The sequence below is a fragment of the Hippocampus bargibanti genome, linkage group LG09 (genome assembly GCF_051943395.1).
Source record: "Hippocampus bargibanti isolate YZ-2025 linkage group LG09, ASM5194339v1, whole genome shotgun sequence".
NCBI classification, from domain to species: Eukaryota; Metazoa; Chordata; class Actinopteri; order Syngnathiformes; family Syngnathidae; genus Hippocampus; species Hippocampus bargibanti.
In genome coordinates, this window is record NC_142742.1 from 3,755,001 (window position 1) to 3,775,000 (window position 20,000).

Consider the following 20,000-nt stretch of genomic DNA (forward strand, 5'->3'; position numbering starts at 1 on the left):
AAATTGGAAAATGTCAAAGCTTCGGTTGCTTCCTCCTTTTTTTTTCTCTCCCTTTAAAAGACAACCGACGTCACTTTTTTTTGTTTCCTAACTGACATCAGAAAAACGTTTTATAGCATCTAAAATACCCAAAACACGCAGTTTGATATTTTTATTCAAATGCAAAACACCAATAAAAATGACTTAAAGTGTCCAAAATCTGCAAAAAAATTGAGCTGCGAATTGGGCATTTTCAGAAAGTCCCGCCCCCTTGTTCGTGACGTCACGCCAAGACGTCTTGCATTGCTGGAGAATCAAAACAATGGCTTCAGATTCGGAGAATATGCTTTCTTGTTACACATCCAGTTATGAATATGATTGGATTGGATTGGATTGGATATGCCTTTATTAGTCTCACAGTGGAGAAATTTACATTTCAAATAGTTTAGATTCAAATAGTTCTGAAGAGGAAAGCATACATGTTTGCAATCGATTAAAGAAGTCCTTCCGTGTCATTTTGAGGCATTTGGACTGCAATGTAGCGTCCCAGAAAAGAGGCAGAAAAATGGCGACCAGCTCCTGTGAGGAATGAATCATTCCGTTTCCACAGGCTTATAAATTACTTCCATGGAGCTTGGACACCCTCTTCTGGTGGCTTTTGGGTGCAACATGAGGTTTTCAGACCAAACACGTACAGAAAAAATACATTGACGTGATGGAAGGACTGCTACAATGTGTCTTTTTCGGTCAGGGGCGTTCCTTCAGTGACGTCACGTACGGACTCGTCACCAACTCAAAAACAAGACTTCCTGAATATTCCGCGCCAGTCTTAAAATGTAAAATATAGCTAGATGCGGTGGAATCTTTGTAAAATACGCTCAGTAGAAGTCATTTGAAGCCATTTTACAAATTATGGACACAACTTGTCCGGAGACGTCGGATGTCCTTTAAATGAAATCTCACGAAAGCTCGGGAGGAAGTTGTTGTTGAGATCTTTTTGGGAATAGTCTGCTCTTAAATCCAAGGTTATACCGCTATCTATCTAGCTATATAGCTATCTAGCTACTGTAGCTAACTAGCTTGTTATATTGCTATCTATCTAGGTATCTATCTGGTTCCGTTTTGGATGACATTTGTATGACTAAATTGTTGATGAGTAGTATGATTAGCTGTTAGCGAGTGTTTTGTATTATTATTATTATTTTACTTTGAAAATAACTTTATTTAACTTTTAGAATCACATGCCTGACACTTTCCAACAACCCAACAAAATACTTATTTTCTTTTTGGTTTCCTACAAGCCTATTCCTAGCTATCGCTAAACTAATCTAGATTTGCTGTTGAACGTCGGCGCAGATGCCAAAAAATGCTAACTGAGTTCAGCCAACATTCCTCATCCGGTGCCAGCCGGGCAATGACAGTAAAAAGCTTTTCATTGATGATTTATCTCCATCCATGATAGACCGTCATCATCATCATCATTTAGTGGACGTCAGTGTGCGCTTTGTATTCATTAGAGAAGGCCTCTGCATTCGGGATGCAGCAGATGGCGATGCCAATATGCAATTTATAATTTGATACGACGTACGGACGGCGAGTCGCCCATATACAGTGATAACTTGGCTTACGATCCTAATTGGTTCCCATACAGAGTGTGTAAGGCGAAAAGTGTGTATCCCAAAAATTAATTTCCCATAGGAAACCATTACAATTAGAATAATCCGTTCCCAGGTCCCCATTAAACATAATTTTCTACTTTCTAATTTTCTAAGCCTTAAAACTACACAAAATATACCTTATTTTATGTATAATAAACGTGCTATGGTATTATAATTAAAGAAATAAACTATACTGTATAATAAAGTCGTTTTATTTACCTTTGTGATGGTCGTTGATGGCTTGATGGAATGGAGTGGCATTAAACACTTGATGAGGAACGTTACCTTCTTGAGGAATGATCCATTGTAGGTGCTTTCTCTGTGATAATTTTATCTAGTTCCTCATCAATTGTGTTCTGTTTAGCTGGGTTGATAGCTTTTTGCATCAAGTGTACAGATGACTTGCACGGGTTGTTTATGGAGTTTGATTGGTGGGATATTTTAACCTTGCAGACTACACTCTGCCTGTCATCAAAGTAATAGAAGACAAAAACAGTCTGCTGCCATTTTGTTGTTCGAAGAACGGGCTCGTTCGCGAACGACACATCACTCATTGAGTACGAAAAAAGTTCGTATGCCAAGGTAAAATTTTCATAAATTTAAACCGAATGTAAACCGAAAAGTTCGTAAGCCGAGGGGTTCGTAAAACGAGTAGAATCGTGGTTGGTGTCGTATTTGCGTGAGAGGCCGTCAGCAGACGACAACATGCAACAAGCACGACACAGTCAAAGTCTGTAAAAAAAATGAAATCTTTTTTTTTAATTGGTAGCTTGATGTGTCATAGTTGCAATCTGAACCGGAGTCAGAATGGGCGATGAAGAGTACGCATACAGGAAGAGCCTGAGAAGGATTGGCAATTTCAACAAAGTCTCGATAAACAACCCCAAAAAAAAAAAACATGTAAAACAAAAAAAAAAAGACGATAACAACTTTGCTGTCACAATAGAAAATTGTTAAGACATCATTATGGAATCATTTCAGTGAAATTAATGTGGGAGTTTGGCGTCAGAACAATCATACTGTGGTGCCTTGAGACCTTTATTCATTCATTTATTTATTTAGTCATTCATTTATTCAGTCCGTATTTTATTGATTTATTATAGTATTTCTTAATTTATTAGAATTTTTGTTCATTTATTTTGTATATATTTAGTCATTCATTTCTTTATTCAGTATTTTATTTCTTTTTATTATTAATGTATTTCTTTATTATTATTTTTATTGATTCATTCATTTATTTAGTCATCCCTTTATTCATTTATGTATTCAGTATTTTATTTATTTATTATTCTTGTATTTCTTTATTTATTATTATTTTAATGTATTCGTTACAATTGAATATTTATGTATTTATTTATTTTGATTTATTAATCATACTGTGGTGCCTTGAGACCTTTATTCATTCAGTCATTCATTAATTTAATTTTGTATTTATTTAGTCATTTATTTATAAAGAATTGTATTGATTTAATTATTAGTCATGCATTTCTTTATGATTATTTTTATTGATTGAATTATTTTTGCATTTATTTTGTCATTCATTTATTCAGTATTCTATTTATTATTCTTGTATTTCTTTCTTTATTATTTTCACACATTCATAAAAATTGAATATGTATGTATTTATATTTTTATTTATTTATGAACAAATTGAACATTTATTTATTTAGATGAGGTGGGCAATGTGTTAAACCATAAAAAAATGAAGTCAACATTTATTTTAAGGGCGGAATGTCGTCATAACATTTTGTTGCTTATTTTTGTGTCTACATTTTTGTGCGACTGTTTCTTTGTCATCTTCAAACAAACAAAAAACAAACAAAAAAAAGTAAAACCACTTAACTTCACTTTTCCACCATTGAGAAATCTGGATTTAAATAATACAAAATAAAGCGTCTGTAAAATAACTTGCAAAGCTGCCATGTTCATTTCCAACAATTTTGTTTCTATCCCAAATTAACCCACCGTGGCACTTTTTATGGCATGCACACACATTTGCGATTTGGATTTACTTCCACAAATCTGGATTTAATACCGATGACTTCATTTGAAAAAAAAAAAAAAAAAAAAAACAGAAAAAAAGTCAGCCCAGTTCATCCAGTGATTTTTTTTTCGCCCCCCCCCCCAAAAAAAATATATATATATCTATATAATAATAATAATACAGGTATTAATTTGATGAGGTACAGAGAAACCTAGATGAAATAAAATGTGCGAAAGTAGTCATAAATTCTTCAATAATGCCATCAACCCTGTCCTTTTTGAATCCTGAACACATGCAAACGGGATGGGGGATGGGAGGGGGGGGATCGATAGATTTGTCAAACATAAATAACAATACAATCACCTGACATGGGAAGGCGTGAGCTTCGGATTGGTCGCAACGGCAGCGGGCTTGCCCGCCGTGGACGATCAAACAACAAAATGATCATGAGTTATGAAAATCGGCACCTCATTCGGTCAATCACACTATTTACAAAGGCATAAACATACACCAGTAGGAGGCGTACTGTACATATTTATTTACACACACACACCACAAACACACACGAAAAAAAATACAGTAAAGTCTCGTTATATCGATATTCTAGGGAGTCCGAAAAATATCGATATAACCGGGACTATCGATATATCCGACCCTGCGCACATGTAATTTTCTCCGTGCGTGCATAGAAATAGTATCGATATAACCGGGACTATCGATATATCCGATATCGATATAACGAGACTTTACTGTAACTTTAAAATTAAAATGCAGAATGTTAACTGTCAATCAATTTACGGAAACGAAGGGGCGTGGCAAAATTATGAAAAATAGCAGACAAATAATGACGCTCGTGCTTTTCTCATCTATGTCGGCAATGTATAACCTTGTTTGTGACATGATGAAAGAGGAGAGGAACAAAATATACAGTATCTGTACAGCTACTAGTGACTTTTTCAAAATAGATCTGGTCAGTACTGATATCAATGAGTAAAAAAACTTTTGGCTCACTTGGAACGTGTTAGCCAACTGGTGTTGAAAAAATTATTTAGTAGAAAATTACATTTTATGGGGACCTGGGAACGGATTATTCTCATTTTAATGGTTTCTTATGGGAAATGAATGTTTGGAAGACGAACTTTTTCGTCTTACACATACGTCGTAACCGGTTGGAGTGAAACGTTTTCTTGCTGTCATAAGGTTGTTCAATCAGGGGCTTCTAGTTAGCTTCTAGTTAGCTTCTAGTTAGCATCTAGTCGACTGGATATCGGATAAACGCTTTCAAATGGCTTTCTAGATATCTCCTTTTGGTTTTGTCAGCATCCGAGCAGCCGTGTCCAACGTACCGAAGCCCGGCGCTGACGTGGAGGGAGCGAGCTTTTCTTTCTCTCTTTCTCTCTCTACGGTTTCACCTGCAGACTCTTGACAGCCAATTAGCTCGGCTCACGCCGGTCGGAGCCACGGCGAAGGCCTTAAACTGCAGATACGAGACAGGTAGAATCGGTCACCGTGGCGGATCAAGTCTTTAATTGATCGCCTGGCATTTTTTTCCCCTTTTTCTTTTGTTTGGCTCAACTTTTTTTTCTGTCTGCACTGACAAGAAAAGAGCGTCTGCGCTGGGCGGCGATGCGTACGCGGAATTGTCGCTGCTTGGAATTGAAGCGGATTTATGTAGGGGGAGGAGATGTGAAACAATCTGTTTTGGTCAATGGATGCTACAGCTTGGTGTTTGCTTTCAACATTTAGCTTGTAGTAGACATGCGCATTTTACCATGATGTTCCACTGGTGAAAAGGTCGCTTTGATCCTCTCCTCTTTCAACTGCTTCATCCAACAAAGAGGGTGCAGAAAAGTGCTTAAAATTGAACGACTTTTGTGTTGTGTCACGTCGTTTATTTTTTTTGGTTTGTTTTTGACTTCAAGATGGCGCCGCGAGAGTAGCTGCCTTAACAGCAGCTCCTGTGTTTTATTTTTCTACTTCTTCCTTTCATCACTTTGCTGCTGTGGAATGTAAATTTCTCCACTTGCGAGACTAATAAAGCCTAATCCGAATTGAAATATCCAACAAGTGGTGTGCGGGCCCTTTGTGGACCCCGCCAGAGAACATTCGGTCCCACTCTAATGTTGTCTACCAAAATAAAAGGAAGTTGGACTTTTTTTGGCTATTTTTTTTCAACCCTAATGCATTTAATTGTCTTAGTGAGGATAAACAGCGCACGAGTATATGCACCTTAAGGACATTGAATACAATAAAGTTTAAAAAGGATTTCTAGAATCAAAAGTACCCGGGCAGCCATGTTGGTCTCAGTGTTATTACAATTCTGCAAAACAAAAATAACACGCGCACACAGACACACACACACACACACACACACACACAAACGGGGGGGTTGTACACAATGAGCTGAAATGGTCCTTAGAGTGAACCGTGTGGCTTTGGAGAACCGCGTCCAGGAAATAGACGGATCCTTTGCCACTTGATTCCAATGAATTCACATGTTCGAGGAAGAGAAAGTTGCGTGTCAGCGCGTTTTAAAAATAAACCTCAGTCGCTAATAACGGCGAGAGACGCGGAGGAACTCAGTGGGGGGCGGGGCAACGGGCGAGCGCTCCTAAATGGGCGAACCCGAGCCAGCCAGTCCACGGTTGCCATAGCAACGGCGCAACCCGATTGCTTTTTTTTTTTTTTTAAACGGTCACTTGAAATGCAAAAGCAGTCTGAGGATCGGCGTTTTGATCGCTACCAGCGGTTGATGATCTGGCTCATGTAGTCCTCGGTGGGGAGGCGACCGCCGCCGGCCACCTCCTCCGTCCGGCCGCCGCCTTCTTCTTCGTCGCCGACGTCGTTCCGCTCCCGGCCCCGGTGGGGTTCCGAGGGGTGGCGGTGAGCCGAGGGCCACAGGCTGAGGCCAAGGCCCCGGTGGCTCTGTTGCAGGTGGTTCTTGATGCGTTGCAGCCGGCGCTCCAGCTGCCTGGTGTACTGGTAGCGCTGCTGGAAAAGGTCCCGGGCGTAGTCGTATAGCTCCATGTCCAGCTCGTTAAGCTCTTCGATACGCTGCACCTGGGGTGGGGGTTCATGGGGGAAATTTAAAACGAGAGCCCAGCTAAGCTCCTGTATTTTGTTTTTCTATCTCTTTCTTTCCTTTCCTATTCCTTTTTGCTGCTGTGAAATGTAAATGTCTCCACTGCGAGACGAATAAAGGCTAATCCAATCCAATATGATTTTTTTTTAACCCGATGGAAATTTCTTTGGTTCTCTATGGTTGAACCAACTAGCCTTTTTGGATTGTAAAGTACAAACATATTAAAGTCCAAAAAGTTAGCTCTAAATGAGTTCCAAAAGTACAAACCGTCGTGTTGTCCAAATCCACCCCAGCGGCCCTGGTGCTGTTGTACTGCATGAATGGCCGAATGAAGCGCAATCTAAAGGTTCGCTCAAACAGGAACTGAGTTTTGCGCTGGTACTCCGTCAGTCCGAAGAAGGCCATGTCTCGTAGGTTCTTCTTCGCCGACTCCAGGAGGAGCTGAGCTCGCTTCTTTTCCGGCACGGTGGACATGTTGTAGCAGCCCACCAGACTCAGGTCGGCCAACATGCGCACCTAGAAGAAAAAGCGTTGGGTCATAAATACCCCAATATGTGTCAAAAAGGGTCATCATCAGGCCACAATGCGGAAAATAAACATTGGGGGGGTCAATCCTTGCGTTCCGAATCTCACATTATCCCTCAACCATTCTTGATTAATGTCAACATGGCTTCACCTGTCGGTTGTTGGCCAGGTTGTAGGGACAGTCCATGAACTGCTGCAGGGTGCACCCCGACCAGTCGGAGCCCTCGTAGCAGGAAGGAAGTTCCTCTGGAGTGGGCGTGCGCCCGTCGCACATGTGAAGAGAGGTCTTCCATGTGGCCCCCCGCTGAACGTGTCGCCACTCGCTGAGATAGCGCGACACCGGGTCCCTCAGTAGAGTGATGTAATAGAACTTCCTGCTGAGAGAGACAGAGAGAGAGGACAAAGTGAGAGAGTGACAGGGAGTGAGAGAGAGGACAACGAGTGACAGAGAGAGCGAGAGAGAGAGAGAAATTGAGAGAGAGAGAGAGAGAGAGAGAAAGTGACAGAGTGTGAGAGATATAGAGAGAGTCACAAAGAGTGACAGAGAGAGTGACACACAGAGAGAGTGACAGAAAGTGACAGAGAGAGAGAGAAAGAGAGACAGGGAGTGACAGAAAGTGATGAAGAGAGAGTGAGAGAGTGGCAGAACATGACAGGTAGAGAAACAGTGAGTGAGAGAGACAGAGAGTGAGAGAGAAAGTGACAGTGAGAGTCACAGAGTGACAGAGAGAGTGACACACAGAGAGAGTGACAGTGAGAGAGACAGAGAGTGACAGAAAGTGATGAAGAGAGAGTGAGAGAGTGGCAGAACATGACAGGTAGAGAAAGAGTGAGTGAGAGAGACAGAGAGTGAGAGAGAAAGTGACAGTGAGAGAGTCACAGAGTGACAGAGAGAGTGACACACAGAGAGAGTGACAGTGAGAGAGACAGAGAGTGACAGAAAGTGATGAAGAGAGAGTGAGAGATATTGGGAGAGAGAGTGAGTGAGAGTGACAGAGAGAGGGAGTGAGTGAGAGAAATTGAGAGTGACAGACAGAGTGAGAGAGATATGGAGAGTCACAAAGAGTGACAGAAAGTGACAGAGAGAGAGAGACAGTGACAGAGCAAGTGATGGAGGGTGAGAGAGGGTGAGAGAGAGAGATTGCAAGAGAGTGTCAGAAAGTGACGGAGAGAAATAGTGAGAGAGCGAAAGAGACAGAAAGAGAGAGATGAGCAAATAGCACAGATAATTGCACGTGACAAAAAAGGTTAATCAATAAGCTAACGGTCGCGTTTAAAACAGAGAATTAAAACAAGAGGACGCTATTTAAATTAATGACTTTGTTCCCGCCGAGTGGCATAGCCGAAAAGAGGAGATAATAAAATGGACTGCAGTTCCACTTCCGGCCGAGAGGTGGCAGCATTGCCTGCACGACAAGCGAGGGGGAACTTCATTTATAAAAACGAGAAAAAAGAGCCTTGATACAGTACGTCTCACGTATGTGAGCTGCAGACAGGGAAACAATACGAAACGGACGACATTTGGCAGGACTTTTAGCTCAGAATTCAGACTTTAATGTGAGAATTCTGACTTTAATGTCAGAATTTTAAGATTCAAATCAAGATTCTGAGAATAATTTTAAGGCTTAGAAAAAAGTAGAAAAGTAGCTTTTATGGGGACCTGGGAACGCATTATTCTCATTTTTAATGGTTTCTTATGGGGAATGAATATTCGGCACACAAACTTTTCGCCTTACACACACTTTTTGGTAACCAATTTAGTTCGTGAGCTGAGGTATCACTGTACAAACAAAAACTAATAAACCAGTGCGCTTCCATGAACTCCACAAATCCTCAAATCCGATCATCAAATCCTGGACCACATGTAATTAAATCTTGGAGATCACAGTTAACAAAATGGATGCAAGTCAAACAATTGGGAAAAAAAATATGGATGGGAGGAGGTGGGGGAGGGTGGATCACAATGAGTCAGTCCTAAATCCAACGTCAGCAGGGAGATCCTGGGCAAGGAACCAAACGCACCCACGATCCCAGAATGGGGGATAGAGGGAGTGCTGGGGGGGGATCAAAACTGTAAATGCCATCAATCTTGTCCTCAGATATAAGGTGGGGGGGGGGGAGGAAGTAAAACGGGAGCTCGGTGCATTGTCGAGATTCCTGTGATGACATTAACACCATTCCTAAAGCTCCCCTAGAGTGCACCGTTCGCTTATGTGAGTGTGCGTAAAGGTGGTGGGGGTGTAGGGTGGGGGGGGGGGGGATGGGTTACGGAACTATGCTTATTAAATCGGCGATGACATTTCCCTTCCCATTCTTGGCTTGCGTACCCCTGCAGAAACTCGGCATGGTTTGGCGAAGAGGAAGTGGAGGAAGGCCATCAAGGGAGTTGAGGGGGGGGGGGGGGGGGGGGGGGGGGGGGTAGGTAGAAGAGGATATTTGTGAGGGGGGGGGGGGGGCATGCGATTTTCAACTTAGTTTTTTTTTTTATATAATACTGTGAAAGTAGCAAGGGCCTCGAGCCCAAGTGATTCATCAAAGTTATGGCGATGGCTTTAATGAAGGCTGGAGCATATTAGCTAGTTGTCTCTCTAGCTAATTCCCTCTTCCTCTCTCTAGCTTTCTCTCTCTCTCTCTAGCTAGCTCTCTGTCTAGCTAGCTCTCTCTCTCTGTCTAGCTAGCTCTCTCTCTGTCTAGCTAGCTCTCTCTCTGTGTCTAGGTAGCTCTCTCTGTCTAGCTAGGTCTCTGTCTGTCTAGCTAGCCTTCTCTCTGTTTAGCGAGCGCTCTCTGTCTAGCTAGCTCTCTCTCTCTAGCTAGCTCTCTGTCTAGCTAGCTCTCTCTCTGTCTAGCTAGCTCTCTCTCTCTGTCTAGGTAGGTCTCTCTCTGTCTAGCTAGCCTTCTCTCTGTTTAGCGAGCGCTCTCTGTCTAGCTAGCTCTCTCTCTCTAGCTAGCTCTCTGTCTAGCTAGCATTCTCTCTGTCTAGCTAGTTCTCTCTGTCTAGCTAGGTCTCTCTCTATATCTAGCTAGCCTTCTCTCTGTTTAGCTAGCTCTCTCTCTCTCTAGCTAGCTCTCTCTAGCTGGCTCTATCTCTCTCTAACTAGCTATCTCTCTAGCTAGCTCTCTCCAGCTAGCTCTCTCTCTCCAGCTTGCTCTCTCTCTTTCCAGCTTGCTCTCTCTCTCTCTCTCTCTCTAGCTCGCTCTGTCTCTCTAGATAGCGCTGTCGCTTTAGCTAGCTCTCTCTCTCTCACTCTCTCTAGCTAGATTTCTCTACCTAGCTCACTCTCCAGCTATCTCTCTAGCTTTATAGCTAGCTCTCTAGTCCTCTCGCTCTCTCTAGCTTTATAGCTAGCTCTCTAGTCCTCTAGCTAGCTCTCTAGCTAGCTATCCATATATCCATCCATCCATATTCTTTTTGGTACAAATTTTAAGAGGCAGACTAATAACGACAATGCCACCGAGTCTCAAGTGGGCCATTATCGCTTTGCGTATTTGCCTCCAGTCTCTTAAGGACCCAAACGAGATAGATTTGAACAAAAGGGGTATGAAATTAAACGTCTCAAATTATCTTACAGAGAAAAAAAAATGCAATGCCTGTGAACGCAGACAGGCATTTTTTGGAAGGGGTGATATGGGCCGGTTTTTCAATGTGCTGACATCTTCATCCATCCAATTATCTTAACGAAGCAACCTTACATCAGCTGCTTGAATGGGCACTTTTACACAAGGCCCCTTTTTCCCCCCTTTTGCAAATTAATCCTGGTGGCTTATTAAAGGAAGGCATCTATTTATTTTTAACAGCATTAACAAGGAATTGTCATCGTGCTCATGTCGGCATGCGTCCAATTATCCCAGTACAGAAAGTGCGCCGGCTGGCCGAATGACTATTTTTTAACATGTTTTCTGGGTGAATAGCTTCTCTTGCTTTATTTGAGAGGAGGAGGAGAGAGAGGAAGCATTTCTTTTTCTCCATTTTGGAAAAGAATTGTCATTTGCTAGCAACTTGCTAGCTACTAGCTTTCTGGCTAGCTATCAAGCTATGTATCTTGCTATACACTATTTAGCTGGCCCGCTAACTAGCAGGCTATCTAGCTAGGTATCTGCTGGCTAATGATTGGCTAGCTAGCTAGTTAGCTTTCTATCTATTTGAGTTACTTCCGGGTTGAGTGAACGCTGGCGCGTGTGGCTGCCGCTCCTCACCCGCAGAAAAACATATCCTGTGACCGTAATGTAACCTTGAGAGTTTTGAAAGGCGCTTATAAATGAAATGTATTATTATTATTATTATTATTATTATCATCTCTTTTTTCATCAGAAAAAAAGTTCATTCCTGAATTATATGATTCTGGAGTTATATGAGCTTGAAATGAGGGCTGCTGTCCAAAATACAATGCAATACATACCTATTGCTTTGTATAGTGCTTTAACAACAGCTGAAGCTGTAACAAAGCGCTAACATAGAAAACAGGGAAATACTGCCCCCTCGTGGAAGGAAAAAAACATTGCCAGAGGCCATGGCCAGCGCTTTATCAGCACCAAAGCATGAAAAAAAAAACGAACAAATTCGGGAATGGCGCTCCACGTCATATTTTCAATTTCAATCAATGATGATAATAATGATAATGATGATAATAATGATAATGATGATAATAATGATAATCATGATAATAATAATAATAATAATAATAATAATAATAATAATACATTTAATTTATAAGCGCCTTTCAGAACTCCCAAGGACACTTTACAGTCTCAGGAATGGCAGTAAATGAGTTAAAAGTTAAATGCTTTTTATTTATTTTTTAATTTAAGATAAATGAATATTTTTTTGACATATTTCACAATTCAATAAAATACATCCTGATTGATATCACGCTCTATTCTTCACAAAACAATTTTCTCCGAATTTTAGAGATGGCTTGGAACGGATTAATACTTTTACATGGAAAACGCCTCTTTACTTACAAACTTCTTCGAGAACCAATTAATTTCTAAAGTCGAGTAAGTCCCAAGTGCTTTCTTTCAGGCAAGGCATTTATTCATTCATTTATGTATTTTTTATTCCCAGCCGTGATTTTTGAAGCCATACAAATTGCGTGTGGCCATGTCAGATGCGCTATTGAAAGAAAACAATCAAAAAGCAGTAGTGTGGACAGAGTTATCTATCCTAAGAATCACAAATGATTACTTGTAAAACCTCAAACACTCTAACCTCTCTCCTCTTGCGGTTTGAAATCTCCCTTAATCACACCCTCCCTCCGCCGCTAAAATGAATGTTTGCACGCGTTTGTGTGTGCCTCTAGATTACCAGGCGCTTTTCCGTTGAGGCTTTGAGTTGTTCAAATCCTGTTATGATATCACAACGCTAAGTTTGTGCTGTAAATTGAGGGATAGGCTGTTGATTCCATTTCACATATGTGCCATGGGAAATTGCGAAATACAGTGATACCTTGGCTTACGAACTTAATTGGTTCCCACACAGAGTGTGTAAGGCGAAAAGTGTGTATGCCAAAAATTAATTTCCCATAGGAAACCATTAAAATGAGAATAATCCGTTCCCAGGTCCCCATAAACCACAGGTGTCAAAGTCAAGGCCCGCCACATCATTTTTTTCGGCCCGCGAAAGCAAATCAAACTTGTTAAATTGCATGATGATTGCTAAAATCTGAGCCAAAATTTCATATTTTTGGATGTCAACCACAATAAAAGTCATTATTCTTGACTTCAGATTTGAAAACGAGTTATTAATTAATTTGCTGTTTGCTCAATATGTAATATTTGAAGGGATTTAAACATTCTAATGGGTTCCCCAAATTCATAACGGCCCTCGAGAGGAAACCCTACAATGTGGCCCGCGGCAAAAAATGACTTTGACACCCCTGCCATAAACCATAATTTTCTACTTTCAAATGTAAAATTTTAAAAATTTAAATTTAAATTACAAATTAAAATTAAAATTTGTAAATTTAAATTTGTGTAGCCTTAAAACTACACAAAATATACCTTATTTTATGGATAATAAATGTGTTATGGTATTATAATTAAAGAAATATACTGTACTATATAATAAAGTCATTTTATTTACCTTTGTGATGGCTTGATGGAATGTAGTGGCCGGTTTCCTCAGCATTAAACACCTGATGAGGAACGTAGCCTTCTTCTTTCATCATCTTGAGGAATGATTTCTTGTAGGTGTGTTCTCTGCGATAATTTTACCTTGTTCCTCATCGATTGTGTTTTGTTTAGCTGGGTTGATAGCTTTTTGAATCAAGTGTGCAGATGGCTTGTACGGGTTATTTGTGGGGCCTGATTGATGGGATATTTTAACCTTGCAGTCTACACTCTGCCTTTGAACTATCAACGTTGAAACGAGTCCAAATGTCACTGTTCTCTATCCATTTTCTCACTCTCTCCTTGTCGTCTGCCTGTCTCTGTAATGTTTAACACCCCCCCCCCCCCCCCACTCACTGCTGCGTTCTTGACCAATCATGTGGCTTTAACTGAAGACTGGGGGCGGGGAATAGAGGACAGAAACAATCGGCTGCCATTTTCTTGTTAGGAGAACGGGCTCGTTCGTGAATGACACATCACTCATTGTGGCAGCTCTGTGTGTATCCAGAAAAATAGTTTGTATGCCAAGGTAGAATTTTCATCAATTTAAACGTTCGTAAACCGAAAAGTTCGTAAACCGAGGTATCACTGTATTGCAATGTATTTTCGACAGCCACCCTCATGTCAAACTCATATAACTCCAGACCCATATAACTTATGAATTAACTCTTTTTTTTCCGATGAAAGAAGAGTCTACGGTTTCTTAGGCTGCATTGAATGTTTATGTAGACCTAAAACTTACAATTCTGTGGGTCCTAGAATTGAAGTGACAATGACAAAAACCCTGGCAATGGAGTGAACACATTTTTGCACGTCCGGCAATGAATTAGTTAAGATATGGATTTACTTTGAGGCTGCTATTTACATGCGCAATGAGAAAATAATGAGAAACATTTAACTGTCAAATAGTTTTAAGGCATCATACATTTTAAAACGCCACACGGATGGGAAGAAAAGGACTAACCGAGACCGTCTGTGACTGCTAGCATGTTGCCAGATAGCAGAACATGCCAACCCTCAATTACTCAACGCGACATCAACAATTAGAAACGCCTCTAAATCCACGTTATCGGGAACCGGTTCTAAAGACTTCTGCGCGCATCGCCGTTCGTTAAGCCGAGGGATTTGTCGCACTTATTGATGCCCGGCGGGGGAGGGGGTAATCAGAACCAAGTGATCGCTTCACCTTCGAGCAACAGGCTCTTTCTCAATTTTTTTTTTCTCCTCCCAGTGATGATTTTGTCAATCATTTATTTTGACGACGTAATGTTGTCAGACCAGTTTGAAATAGTTTTTCAACATCTGTTTTTGGATGCACGAGTGGAGCGAGCGTCAGTTCAAGGGAATGGCCGCCGACTGCCCTACCACTCCCTTCGCTTTTCAGGGAATAGCCTTGTGGAATGTGTTGGCTGCGAGTACAGATGATATCACCCTTTTGTGTGTCCGTGTGTGCGTGTGCGTGTGTGTGTGTGTGTGTGTGTGTGTGTGTGTGTGTGTGTTTTTTTGTATGACTAGTCTTGTGAGGACCACTTACATTGTATACCATACGTAGTGAGGACATTTTTGTCAAGTGAGGACCTTTTGGCCGGTTCTCACAAGTTTTTCATTCTAAAGGCTCTCTATATGCATCTGTTAAAGTTTCAGAAAGGTCCTCACAAATTCAACCAAAATGATTTTTTTTTGGTGTGTATTTTCATTTCACTTGGATACACACACTTGTTACTCACTGTGTGTGTTTATATATGTGTGTGTGCGTGTGTGTGTGTGTGTGTGTGTGTGTGTGGTTAATGAAAGGAAAAAGTTCATACCACAAAAAATAAAATATTTTAACCAAATTTACCACAGGGGTGAGGACTTTGAATGTACACATTCAGAAACCTCACTCCTGCTGTTATTTCAGTTTCAAGTCCCCTTTTTATTTCTTTATTTTAAAAGACATTGACGTGGGAAATGGGGTGACATTTAGTGTAACACTAGTTCTTCTCTAAACTTATCAGCAACGGTGGTCCTCACTCCTTATCTGGAGTTATCCGGACCTCACAAAACCATTGAAACAGGAATGTGTGTGTGTGTGTGTGTGTGTGTGTGTGTGTGTGTGTGTGTGTGTGTGTGTGTGTGTGTGTGTGTGTGTGTGTGTGTGTGTGTGTGTTTTGAAAAGGGAGGGAGATGATCAGCATGTCTGGACTTGATTCTAAATGGTGGCTTAACGGACATGTTGACATTTTCTTTTTCCCATGATTTTCTTTTATGTTATTGACATACAGTGATACCTCGGCTTACGAACTTAATTGGTTCCCAGACAGAGTGTGTAAGGCGAAAAGTGTGTATCCCAAAAATTAATTTCCCATACGAAACCATTAAAATGAGAATAATCCGTTCCCATAAAACATAATTTTCTACGTTCTTACGTCTTTTTTTTCGTCAATGGATGCTACAGCTTGGTGTTTGCTTTTAGCATTTAGCTTGGAGCAGATCACCTGATCCACTGGTGAAAAGGACGCTTTGCTTTTGTGCAGTACAGATTGTTGTTTTGACTTCAAGGTGTTCACATTCTCTCGTTTTTGGAAAAAAAAAGCCAGAGACGAAAAGAAAGGCCAAGGGCAAATTAGCTTTTGTGCAGTACAGATGTTCACATTTTCGTACCCTTCCGAAAAAAAAAAAAAATCCAGACAGATCAGTATTCTTTGAGGGAATCGGAGGATTTTTGAAAGGTGAATGCTTGGGAGGTGGTACGAGATGGAATTGGAGACCTATTTGTCAGTATAAGCATCAAGCCTGGCAGTAAAATCTCACAAAAGGGGGGCGGGGGGGGGAGGGGGTTAACATTAGTGAGGACTGACATGCAAATGCGACAATAACAAACACATGGAAAAAAAGTGACACGGCTCGATGCACCGCAGTGTGCAAATAAAGCATCATCTTTTTTTTTTTTCCACGGTTGCTTCCCGCACATGGAGATTTTTTTTTAAAAAAACAACTCCTTGTTTCCAATTGGATGTTGAACCAAAGATGAAAATAAGAAGGGTAACCCCCCCCCCCCCCCCTCTAACATAGACTGCCACCCAAACCCGCAAAGTAGAATGTGCTCAGTCGTGTTTGAGCATGTAATGTCAAATGGCAACAACCCAGGTTGTTGGGTGGGACATGACATTCGCGAAAGGTAAACGTGGGGCCACCCCCAACCTAAATGCAGTGAATGTTAGATTAGTGGTTCAAAGTCAAAGTCAGCTTTATTGTCAAATATACTAATATGCATGACATACAGCACAGATGAAATTAATATCCTCTCAGACCCAGCGTGCAAGGCACTTATAACGTGGCTAAAAAAGACATTCATTTGACAACAGACAATACATGTAATTTCTCAATGTAAAGTGAGGTAGTGTCATATATAAAGTGACGTAATGTAGTAATGCAAAAACAAACAAGCGCATACAGTGATACCTTGGCTTACGAACTTAATTGGTTCCCAGACAGAGCGTGTAAGGCGAAAAGTGTGTATCCCAAAAATAAATTTCTCAAAGGAAACCATTAAAATGAGAATAATCCGTTCCCAGGTCCCCATCAGACAAAATGTTCTACTAAATTAAGCAGTAAAACTACACACAATATACCTTATTTTATGTATAATAAATATGCTATGGTATTATAATTAAAGAAATAAACTGTACAGTATAATAAAGTCGTTTTATTTAGCTTTGTGATGGTCGTTGATGGCGTGATTGAATGGATAGCTTTTTGCATAAAGTGTCTCAAAGAGCTCTGCGTTGTACATCTTGGAAGTTGTGATATTGCAACAGATGCAAGCAGAAACATCATTAATAGCTGGTTCCCTTGCTTGTCTTTTCATTTCAAATTGAACTGATGACTAGTGCGGGTTATTTGTGGAGCCTGATTGATGGGAATTTTAACCTTGCAGTCTACACTCTGCCTTTGAACTATCAAAGTTGAAACGAGTCCAAATTTCACTGTTTTCTATCCATTTTCTCATTCTCTCTCCGTTGTCTGCCTGTCTTTTTAATGTTTAACGGCCTTACTCTCTCTCTGTCTCTGTCTCTCTCTGTCTGTAAACCCCACCCCCTCACTGCTGCGTTCTTGACCAATCACATGGCTTTAACCGAATACTGCTGCCGGGAATAGAGGACTAAAACAGTCGGCTGCCATTTTGTTGTTAGGAAACCGAGGTATCACTGTACATACAAAAAAATAATAAATAAATAAAATACAGGTACAGTTGATGTCCCAAAATTGCAAATGTCTCCATTGTGGGACTAATTAAAGGCTTTCTGATTCTGAAAATGTTTTTTAAAAAAGGACTTCATAACTAAATTATATGGATCTGGAGTTATATGAGCATGAAATGAGGGTGGCTGTCCAAAATACAATGCAATACATACAGTACCAAACTCAAAATAGCTCTCAGCTAGCTAATAGCTATCTATTCGCTAGCTATTAGCTTTCTACTCGCTAGCTATTAATTATCTATTTGCTAGCTATTAATTGTCTATTTGCTAGCTATTAGCTATCTAATCGCTAGCTAGCTAGCTTGCTATCTATTTGAGTTACTTTGGGGTTGAGTGAACATTGCTCACCCACAGAAAAAAAACTTATCCTGTGACTGTAAAGTTACCTTGAGAGTTTTGAAAGGTGCTTAGAAATGAAATGTATGATTATTATTATTATTATTATTATTTATTTAATCGGCCATATTTCGGCTGTAAACCGAATTAAGCGCACCCCTGTGCATGCTGATTCCTTTCAGGTCGGTTATACGTCATCCGCTCGATAAACGAGGTCAAAGCCGCCATCATCGCTGAGATAATGCCATGACTTTGCCACGTTAGCCCACCCGAGACCACCGCTTAAAAGATGCACCTGCGGAGTATGACCTCATCCTCCCGACGCCGTGATGTCACTTAGTCCACATCGCATCGCTCGCTTTGAGTCGAGAGGTGTGGAGGAGATAATGAAGAGAAAATAAGCCAGGCGAAGAAAAGGAGGGAGACTATTCAGTGCTCGGGGGCCATTAAAGTCTGGGTTAAAAAAAAAAAAGTGGGCTAATGAGGATGATACCGAGGTGGGTTTCACTAAAAGATAGAAACATTTTCTCTTCTGGCTGGGATTAAAATGTGCAACACTCGTCGTCAGCCTCACCCCCCCCCCGCTAATCAGTCGTCACATACAAGACTGCGGGCAACAGGGTGTTCGCTGCGGGTGTGTGATTGGAGGAGACGGTGTGAAATTCAACTGATAAGATCGGTAAAGTTGAAAACATTCCTAAATGATGTCTTGACAATAATACAGTAAAGTCTCGTTATATCGATATTCAAGGGAGTCCGAAAAAATATCGATATAACCGGGACTATCGATATATCCAACCCTGTTTGCATGTAATTTTCTCCGTGCGTGCATAGAAATAGTATCGATATAACCGGGACTATCGATATATCCGATATCGATATAACGAGACTTTACTGTATGTTACAGGCGCCCCCATCGGTCTAAAAACGACATTTTTACTCAGCGGGAAAATGGCGAAAATCAGCGCACCATTAGGATAGAAATGGAGTTGTTTCTACGGATTCGACTTACATTAGCGAGCTGGCTATCTATTAGCTATATATTAACGATCTAGCTAGCTATCTGCCTATTTGCTAGCTAGCTATCTATTAGCTAGATAGTTATCTGGCTATCTATTAGCTAGCTAGATAGCTAACTGGCTATCTATTACCTATCTAATAGCTAGCTAGCTAGCTTTTTATTTATTTTAGTTATTCCGGGTTGAGTGAACGCTGGCGCATTAGGCTGCCGCTGCTCACCCACAGGAAAACTGATCCAGTGACTGTAAAGTAACCTTGAGAGTTTTGAAAGGCGCTTATAAATGAAATGTATTATTATTATCATGTGATTTAACTTGGGGGGGGGGGCATGATGCAAAAAGCTGTCAACCCAGCTAAGCAGAACACAATTGATGAGGAACTAGATAAAATTACCACAAAGAAAGCACCTACAAGGGATCATTCCTCAAGATGGTGAAAGAAGACGGTTACGTTCCTCATCAAGTGTTTCATGCTGATGAAACCGGCCACTCCATTCCATTCCAGCCATCAACGACCATCACAAAGGTAAATAAAATGACTTTATTATACAGTACAGTTTATTTCTTTATATTACCATTATTATTAATTATAATACCATAGCACATTTATTATACATAAAATAAGGTATATTTTTGTGTAGTTTTAAGGCTTATTTAGTAGAGAATCATGTTTTATGGGGACCTGGGAACGGATTATTCTCATATTAATCGTTTCCTATGGGAAATTAATTTTTGGGATACACACTTTTCGCCTTACACACTGTCTGGCGAACTAATTAATTCCGTAAGCCAAGGTATCACTGTAAATGGAAAAACCTGGAACATACACACCTTATACTCCGGTGCGCCTTATACACTAAATACAGTATTTCGTTAGTAGAACCGCATTAAAAATGTAATTAGTCACAAGGGGCAGCCGGTGTACTACTACCGCGACAGACGTAACACTTTCAGAATCGCTTATTTGAACGATCGGCCTCCAGGTGACCAGCGCAACAAAGTTAAAACCACAAGCCTGAATGCGTACTCGCAAATAGCAGCTGCTCACCTGAGGATTAAGTCCAGTGT

The 20,000-nt window shown here is 40.7% G+C and overlaps 1 protein-coding gene across 2 annotated transcripts in view; it reads right to left on the reverse strand.

Moving 5' to 3' along the window:
• Nucleotides 1-3,749: 3,749 nt before the first annotated feature.
• Nucleotides 3,750-20,000, reverse strand: part of LOC148893371 (heparan-sulfate 6-O-sulfotransferase 1-A-like) — a 74,759-nt gene continuing 58,508 nt past the window's right edge. The window contains exons 2-4 of one of the 2 annotated variants that reach the window (XM_089004061.1): nucleotides 7,380-7,602; nucleotides 6,971-7,219; nucleotides 3,750-6,681 (exon numbers count right to left, since the gene is read on the reverse strand). In XM_089004061.1, the coding sequence (XP_088860187.1) occupies nucleotides 6,361-6,681; nucleotides 6,971-7,219; nucleotides 7,380-7,602 (793 nt within the window). In that variant the 3' untranslated portion in view covers nucleotides 3,750-6,360. Of the gene's footprint in view, nucleotides 6,682-6,970; nucleotides 7,220-7,379; nucleotides 7,606-20,000 lie in introns of both variants that reach the window. The other variant, XM_089004060.1, reaches the window with a different exon arrangement.